This window comes from Drosophila eugracilis, unplaced genomic scaffold, assembly GCF_018153835.1.
Source record: "Drosophila eugracilis isolate 14026-0451.02 unplaced genomic scaffold, ASM1815383v1 contig_2147, whole genome shotgun sequence".
NCBI classification, from domain to species: domain Eukaryota; kingdom Metazoa; phylum Arthropoda; class Insecta; order Diptera; family Drosophilidae; genus Drosophila; species Drosophila eugracilis.
This window is the reverse complement of record NW_024573030.1, coordinates 2,737,015-2,746,459: the sequence shown is the minus strand read 5'-3', so window position 1 is coordinate 2,746,459 and position 9,445 is coordinate 2,737,015. Positions and strand designations below refer to the sequence as shown.

Sequence of the window (9,445 nt, the reverse complement as noted above, 5' to 3'; positions counted from 1 at the left end):
TTCTAACTGCCTTTTTGGGATCGGTTTATGGCGATCGTAAAGCGATGGGCTGGCTACCTGTTGACCCTGTTGTCCATTGAGGGAAATGGACAAGCCATTGATGTTAATCGGTCTATCGGTGAAAGTTTTATGGCTTGTTACGCTCGTAACTATCCTAGCAACATAAATACATAAATACACCCAATCGGTACTACTAGGAAGCCCCTACGGTAGCGATTGGGCTTTATTGCCCCAAGATGTTATCTAATCTCTTTAAAGGTTTCGCTACACTCACCAAACTCACAAAATAAAAAAATTAAAAATTTGATTGCTGTATTACCCGTTACTCGTAGAGAAAAAGGGTATATTGTATTCGTTAAAAAGTATGTAACAGGTAGAAAGGAGCATTTCCCGCCCTATAAGGTTTATATTTTTGACCAGGATCAATAGCCAAGTCGATTAAGTCATGTCCATATGTCCCTACATCTGCCCGTCCGTCTTTGTCTGAGATCTCAGGATTTATAAGAGATACGAAGAGATATGCCTACGCAGCAAAAGTTTATTTTAGCATCCTGTCATGCCCACTTTAACATTTATTAGCATTTTCGATAGCTTTTGTGCCAATATCTTGGGCTTGCCATTTCCTATAGCTCAATTTTTTATTGCTTCCTGACGTGCTGTTCCAACTTCCTGGGATAACTCACCTTCAATGGTATTCCAAAAAGCAACTTAATCGAGCAAAATAAACCATTTTCATATGCTCGAATTGAGGCAAACACGTCGAATTACAAGGGGGAGTATTGTCATTTGGTTTTGGTTCTTTAGTTCTTTTGGTTCTTTGGGGAATATCCGAACGGGCCAAGGGGTTGCCTCGCCTTATTTTTGCACGCATTTTCTTGTTCACTTCACGCGCCGTTCGAAATGCGCGAAATCTCTCAGGTTTAAGAAGAAGAAAGGGAACAGCGATGGGGATGGAGAGCGACTGCTTTTGTCAAAGGATTATCACTTCCTTTTGGGGTATATTTGAAAGGAGCGAAAAAAGTAGAGAGTGGTTTCCTTACTAGGGGGCTAATGGCCTGTGTCCGTAGTCAACTTTCTTTACCACAAACACTTCAAAAAATATTTACAAAAAGGCTCAATATTTAAAATTAATAAATCCAACTTATATTCCAACTTTTTTATACAATTGTTTGGTCAGGAAAAAACAGTTAGGATTTAAAAGGATAATGATTAATTCTGCAAAAGGTCCTGTAAAAAATAATTCAATTACGCCATAATAGCTATTTTTCCAACCCATTCCTTTTTTTTTCTCAGTATATATGCCAGAGATGTTGGATTGACAGTATGCAATATGCGTTGATTTTTTATGGCCTCCAATTTGCCGTGGCTGTGGGGCCAAATTCCGAACTTTCCGAGTCGAAGTATATAAGTCGATGCCGATGCTCCGGAGTCGCGCTGTGCCGATCTCAAAATGCAGATAATAATTATTTCAATATGTGTGACTGACTTGCTTGAATGACTGACTGCCAGACAGACAAACTGACTGAGGGACAGACTGATGGAGATCGCAGGGCAATGCCAATGCCAAAACGTCGTCCCAGATCGTCATGATCTTCATTATTATTATGTGAGTGGATCAAAACCGCGACGCCGCCAACAACATTTCAGAGTCTTTGCTTTTTTTTTTTTGTTTGCTATTTCTGAATCTCACAAAGGGTAATTTGAATTTTATCAAAAGCTTGGATTTTTCTGGAAAAAAATTAAAAATGCCCATTTATTATTTATAATGTGTAAGGAATATTTCAATTAATAATATCAAATCTTGCATATACATTTTTATATTTCCCAAAATAGGAGTTTAAAGGTTTTTTTAAAACCAAATAATTAAACTTCCAGAACTTTTCGGGTGCAAATCCAAAAAACAAGATTAACGTTTTGTTAAATCTTTTTAAAAATTAGCTATTTAGTGTTTTCATTTAAAAACATGTTAAGTTTTTTTTTTTAATTAATGATATATTTATGTACAAGAGTATTTGCAATTTCGAACTTCTGCGGGAATATTTACTTTTGTTTTCCTTTCTTTTTTTTTTTATAGCATATCTGTTGGTGTTTTTGTTTTTGCATGCGCTCGGTTTGGTCTTGTTCTTTTGCTTTTGGTTTTGGTTATTGTTCTTGTTGTTGGTTTTCATTTAATCACTTGTTGAGAGCGAGACGGCAAGTGTGTTGGGGTTTTTAAGTTGAAAATTGAATTTCTTAGAATTACAAAACAGCAACAGAGCAACAAAGTGCCGTTGGCATCTCGCTTCCCGCCCAAACCAAACCGAATCAACCCCAATCCGAATCGAAATCCCCCGTCGAATATGTTTCATACGAAACGTTACGATACCATCTCACCATCATCTTATTTCCGATCTGACTGCCTTAGGTCTCAATATACATATGCACAGACATATATACCTTATATCACCATATCCCTTTTTTCCACAGACTTATTCTATATATGGTACATATATCATCGCGGCATGCTTCGTTTCATTGCATTGCATTAATTTTGCCAATTAAAAAGTAAATACAGCCTGCCTGCATCCCTTCTCTCTAAAAACTGTAACTGCCAAGTAATCAGATGAAGCATATTTTTCGGTTGAGGACGCGCAAAAGTTTTCAATACAATTTATTCTAATCCTGCACACATATATAAAGGTACAAATGTATATGTATACTCCGACTCCTTGTCTGAAATCATTTTTGGATTGCCCCAAGTGACTGGCTCAATTTAATCAGTGTTGTTTTGAGGAAGCCGCACAGTGGTTGAGAATTGCCCATGGCAACCGCGGTATTTTTTTTTCCACTGTACCCGCAGAAATAAAATGGACAAACGGCAATAAAGTTTTCTCCTTTTTTTCGAAGACATAATAAAGGCAATTCTTATATGTAACTTAATTCGAAATGAGACAATACATTAATTTGAAATTATAAAATATTTATGTGCTTGGTGTATATTTTTGTATATCTCATAGTTAAGCATATCATATCATATTGTTTATTTACTGTTTAAACCTTTAAATTTTTATTTGATTACTATGATTTTACCTGAAGTCAAATTTGCGTATACATGTATCATATATTGCGGTTTTGGGGACGTTCTAATATTCATTTTTTTTTTTTGGAGGGTGTTGGTTCTTCATAGTCTTCTTGTTGTAGTTCAAGATTGGGGCAGGCAATCTTCTGGGGCATCCAGTCGAAACCGTTTTGTGGCGCAATCGCCTCGACCGTCGACGCGTCACTTGCGTATCGCATATCGCACCTGATGGGCTGGTACAAAAACAGTTGGCTTAAACAGCTCCACACTCTCCTCATCGTTTTTCTTTCTTGGCCGGATTGCTCTGCTCTGCTCCAAGCTAAAGCCAAAGACCTGGGCCCAAGTGGCAGCAGCAGCCAACCATTCGTATAATTGTCGATGCGTTAAGGTAATTGTACACCCAACCAACTGGATGCCAACTGAGGCAGCAGTTTAGACCTGGCTAAGAGCAAAGCGAAGCAAGGCCGACCCAGCTAGAGCACTGTTAAAAATCAACCATAATTTTTGGTATTTTCAGGAATTTTCTGAAATTTTTAATTTTACTGGAATTTTATTTGTAAAGCGGGAAGAAGAATAATATTATTTTTTAAATGTAAAAAACTTCGATTGCCCCAAACATTATCTTATTATCTTTTGAATATTAAAAATCAAGCTTTTGAATTTTCGCGCACTGCATATGTGTATCTGTATCTTAAAGCCTACCGTTTCCGGCGGGGGGTTTGCGGGTGTTTTGTAGATGGTGTATGAAAGGTAAAGGGTGGTTGATGGAGGCGGTGGGTGTGGGGGTGTCACTGGGATATTTAGCTGTCTTCTGTTCAATGCCGTCGCCGCAATTGTTGCCATCGCCGATTCACTCAGTCGTTTCTATGTTTGCGTTTGTCGTCGTTTGCCATATTGATGGCACGCTCCGCCGCCTAGATTTCCCTCTTCCGCCCACGGAATATACTGAGCCCAAACCCCACCTCTCATTTTTGCCGCCTCTGGAGAGCATTTAAAATTTTAGTTTTCAGTTGACAACTAGCATTTTGCCATAGACAGACATGGGTTTTAGTTTGGTTTTTGGTGTTTGGTTTTGGTCTGATTTGCTAGATTTGATTTCAGGAAATCTCACCCACCAATCTATATCTTACTACACACATGTATGTATATATCTCTCTCTGTTTATCCACCTTTCTGAATGCATTCGGTCTTACATAACGATTTGGTTACCGATTCCCATTTGGTTTGGCTAATTGTCTTTGTTTGTTTGTTTTGGCCTTTGGTTGCTATTGAAAAATTATAGCAAATAACTGTAAACGAAGACGAAGTCAAGGGTAAATTGACAAAGGTCCACTTGGTTTTGCAATGCATAATAGAATAAGGATTCACTGCGGTTTTTTCTCGCTAAAAAGTGATGAAAGTCAAAATTCAATAGAATACCCGTCTATGATTCTGCTCATTGCGGTTTTTTGTTGAGTCCCATTCGTTGCATTTTCTGCAACGGAATCTATTTTGTTTGAATTTTTAAATAGTTAAATTTAAGCCAATTTGAACTATTCATAACCCTTATTATTATTTATAATTTAATTTCCTAACGCACTTTTTTATTTTTACTAATTCTTCTTTTTGTTGGAAGTTGTGTTTTCAACGATTCTTTCTGAATACCGCGACACGGGTATACGTACCGGAGTCTACTGCTTCGGAACACATATATCACAGCATAAACGAGGGTTTGTTGGCTGGCAGTTTCATATAATTTTTATATGCAGTCATCAACAGCTCATATATATTTTTATTGCCTCAGAGATCAGCGATATGCATCTTAGGTATCAGAAACACGAAAAAGATGGGGACTGCAGTTGATGATGCGGTTAAATCCGAATACGAATCCCAATTTTCAATAAAAATTTTGTCGACTTGACTTCGGCTTCAGGCCGAGCAAATTTTACACGTTGATACAAAGAAAATTAAATATATATACATATATATATATATATATATATATAAAAAGTAACAATAAAGACTGTATGCGGTGTATATGTACATTAGTCACTCTGGATTCCGATTCGGTGTCTCTTTCTGGTCCTTTGGGGCATTAAGATTTATTTCTTTATTTTGGCCAGCCAGTGGCCAGTTGTCTCACTCTTTTATTACCAGGAAATTTGTATTTAATACGTTTTTTCCGCGTTTTTGTAGCTGGTTTCGGGAGCGCGACATCGTTGCCTTCGAGCTTAACCCACTACCCACGAAAGGTTCTCCAGCTAACTGTTGGGTATCTAAGCTCTCCGATCAACACGCACTTAATGATCTTTACTATGATCTAGTTGGCCCAAATAGTGAGGTCGGTAGCCAATTTTCAATGGAAGCCACACACTATCAATCGGTTCGGAGAAGAGCTTCTTGCTTATAGGGCCTATAGCTTCTTTAGGATCTTATCGACCACTTTTTGTTCCATACCTATCGATTTCGAGGTACTGTTAATGGCCCTTTTTTGTGGAGGAAAGGTCTTATAGAACATGACAGATAAATACAGCAACTTTTATTTAATATAAAGAATGTCATACCATATTTTACGAATAGTAATAAGCTGAGCACAACTTTATTCCCTTCGAAAAACAAAAATTATAGGTGGCATGACTTAAATGTCGCTTTAAAAGACTCCTAAAACTAACAGTACAAAGGAAAAACTAGATACAAAAATAAACTTTTTAAAATGGGTCGCTGTAAGAAAGTAAAAAAGCCGTTTTTGCGAAAAAATAAATATCAAGAACATTCAGGTGATTACTGTTTGACACCCGAGGAGGTACGTCGATCGATTCAGCGTTGGTCGTTCCTCTGGCGTTATTTCCCGGATTCCGATTCTGATATAGAAACACAAAGTAGTTCTACTACAAAATTTGCTTTGAAGGACCTAAAGGAATATGGTGATTGGACTTTGAAAGAAAAATTTGATATCAAGACGACTGGTAGGGATATTTTGATGAATTTGAGCAAATTACCTTATCCGGACATCATCAAGCCGCCTGTTTCATATGCCTCTCAACTACCCAATACCCTGCGGGTAAATAGTCCTCCCTACATAACCCATAAGATCTTTGAGTACGTATTGCCGGAAATTTGTGAAAAGGCTAAAGAATTTATGGAACCACCCAAATGTGAGGGAGCCGTGGGCTACGATCTTCGTTATTTCGACACTCCCATAATGATAAAACCTCTTTGCGTTCATCATAAACCCCAACCTTTGGTATCCCCTCAAAAAAACGTGGATTGTGATAATTGGATGGATGGCCGACATAGTGCCAAATTGTTGGTGGAACTCAATCAACCTTTAGTGGATTACAATAAACTTCGACGATGCTCCATGAAAAAGAAACCTAATCTGAAGCGGAATAAACTTCTGTGTGGATTGCCAAAAAAATCGGTTCGACAACATTTTACAAGATGGTTGCGTCCCAGGGCCAAAATTGTTTTTAATTCGGAATTGGAAGGAATTGAAAAACAATGGGAGGTGTGTGAGGAGGAGCAGCTGCCTTCCGATGATTATTACGTGGAGCATGTGAACGACGAACTGGATCTGGAGACAGAGCAATCTTATGTTTCCTCTTTGTCCGAAGATTTCATACCGCAAGTAACCCGATCCCAGTCTGATCTCACACTTGACTATCTTAGGACCCAGCCGATAATAAGGCGCTGCCACAGCTTAGACAGAATTTAATAGGTTTTTATTTATGGACTTTCTTTGCATAGACTTAACCATTTCGAGTTCCATTATTTAAAATTCCAAATCATAATTTTAATATTCAACGATATACATTTAAAGTTTAGTTGGTGAGTGCTTGAATTAATGTTGCTGTACAAAAATGTGAGTGTTCCAAAAACTCCCACTCAAAAATCTATTCAAGACCCACTTATTTCGAGTTCACGCAATTTAAAAGACCAGCAGTTAATCGAGGAAAAAGAGCGGCAATTGTAACAGGCGGCAAGCTCATCGATCAGTTGAAATTAATAAAATACTCAATAAATGCGATCACAAAAACGTGTGCAAACAATCGATCAATCAGCGATTTGACAGGCCCGCAAATTGCTGGGTGAGCTGGATTCGGATTCGGAATCCCCGACTTTGACTTTCGACTGGAACATGGAAGTTGGAATTGCGTTTATGGGGACTGGGTCTGGAGGCCGAGTTGGCTGACAGCCAGTCTGCTACCAATCTTTGAGTCCGAGACTTCAAAACAATTACACAGCAACATTTCCAAGAGCTGAGTATCTGTATATCTGTTATAAATATGTACGTTCACGGGCTTTATTTGAGGGGGGGCTATACATATCTGAATTATCTGAATCTAAATCATGGAAACATAATCGGAATCGGACAACTGCCACTGTACAACTGCGACGAGCATTGGCCTGTTGATTCAAGCGATTAATCGATAACAAATAAAAACATTTCGACAACTACTTCCAAGGAACGTGCTCCCAGCAACCGCAAAACAGCAGTGCCAACTCCAGAACAAAACAAACCATTGGTCCCCAACTCTCTTTTGCCATAGTGAGAAAAATCACTAAATGTTTATGAGAAAATTAGAAAAAAAATTAATATAAAGTTTGCGATTATTGAAAACATCATAAAATGTCTTTAATTAGTGTGTTCATTAATCCGTTTGACTACATTGTTAAATTATTCAAATCAATATTTCCAAATGTTGTATTTTACTACACAATATTTAAATAAGATTTTGTTGCTGTGCACCCCGCCCCTGGGAGCAACTCAATCGGAGGCTGTCAACAACTCGACATTGTGTGTATGAGTGGCGTGGTACGCATAAATGCCATGGAAATTTTCTTTTTAATCAATTATGAGTATAAAGCCAAGGGGCCAAGCGTCCATATGGAGATCGCTATATGTGTGATGATTGCATGGCATTTATATGGTGTGGGATTTAGGGGATATTCCGCGGTTATTCCGGGGTGCTCCGGGAAGGGGATAGGAATTGGGGATCGGGCGATTCGGGGGCCCTCTCGCCCTGTGTATCTTGTATCTCCGATCACTGATCGTCGTTGGGGTGGGAGAGCTCGAATAGAGGCGCGCGCATCGGTCGCAAGATAAAAATCGCAAACATTCTTTATTGAATGCTGTAGATGCCAACGCCAGACATCTCTCCGTATATATCCGTGTGTGTTTATCATACAAGTGTAATCCCTAAGACCAAGTGGAGTGGCACTCGAGTACTTCTCCAGCTGAAGTGTTTAACCTACAGTAGGCATACTGCCTACTGCATATCACCAGAATATCCTTAGAAATTTATTTCTAAAGTTTAAGTTTCCAGATTGATATAATTCTTTAGTACATATTTTCAATACCAATTCTAGTACATACTGAGAAACTTGTTTTGAATATTACTTCAAACTGGTCGTTTAAATCTTATCAAATATAAATTTATTTGTCTTATAGATTTTACATTCTCACATAATGTAAAATCTTGAAAAATCGATGTTGTATTTTTCATTTGTTTATTGAAAAGCTTTAATATTTTAGAGCAAATCTACAATCCCGTTGTGTTGAAAAGAAGCGCACAACGTCAAACAAATCATAATCGGTTTCTGGTGGACGGTAGCTGCATACGCTTCAAACGGTCGACAGTTTGTCTGTCAAATTGACATTAAAAGAAGCGACGCGACTGCGATGCCAGCAGAGGGTTAGTCAAGTGCTGGCAGAGGCTGATGCAGAGTCACCAACAAGTTACATTTAGATTGCACTGATCGAAAAAATGCAAACTAAATTTCAGGTTTATTACGTTTTTATCAAAACATACGTGAAAAAAAGAAAAATTCAAGGTATTGGCGTTCTGAGTATTCAGTTATACAAACTGAAAAATAAAGAAAGTTTTAAAGGGCTTAATAAGCGTCATTTGGAATGAAAACTGTTTAACACTCTTTATACACCGCTAAGGGTAATATAAATTCTATAAAAGCTTGCTTTTTTTGTAAAATTGATTTAAACTTAATTGTTTTTTTTTTTAGAAATACTAACAGTTTAAAATTATATTCTATTCAGAATATATATTTTTGATTAGCTAGATATTTTGACCAGTCTACCTAGTGCTCTTCTGCTTGGTCTTGAACTTGGTTTATGATTTGGTCTTGGGCTCGGATTTGGAATCAGCCTGAGTTTTATTCCGGGCGTAGGCCGCTTGACTGACTGACGAACTTGGCTGTTGGCTTCTGTTTGTGGCGCTGACTCAGCTGAATCTGAACATGAATCTCTGGGCTCGAGTTCGGATCCGAGCCTGAGCCTGAACCTCAAGCTCAAACTGAAGATGATAAACCGGAGGTGAGGGCCTTCTCCTGAAGCGGATGATTTTCCGCTTGGCTTCGGCTGGCAACCTGTTGGTAACTCATTAAATAATG

General features: G+C 38.1%; 1 protein-coding gene across 1 annotated transcript; it reads left to right on the top strand.

Annotated features, from left to right (window-relative positions):
• Window positions 1-5,703: 5,703 nt before the first annotated feature.
• LOC108104943 lies at window positions 5,704-7,646 on the top strand. Its single transcript, XM_017211307.1, has one exon. The coding sequence runs from the start codon at window positions 5,751-5,753 to the stop codon at window positions 6,750-6,752; it is 1,002 nt and encodes a 333-aa protein (XP_017066796.1). The 5' UTR covers window positions 5,704-5,750; the 3' UTR covers window positions 6,753-7,646.
• Window positions 7,647-9,445: the final 1,799 nt, after the last annotated feature.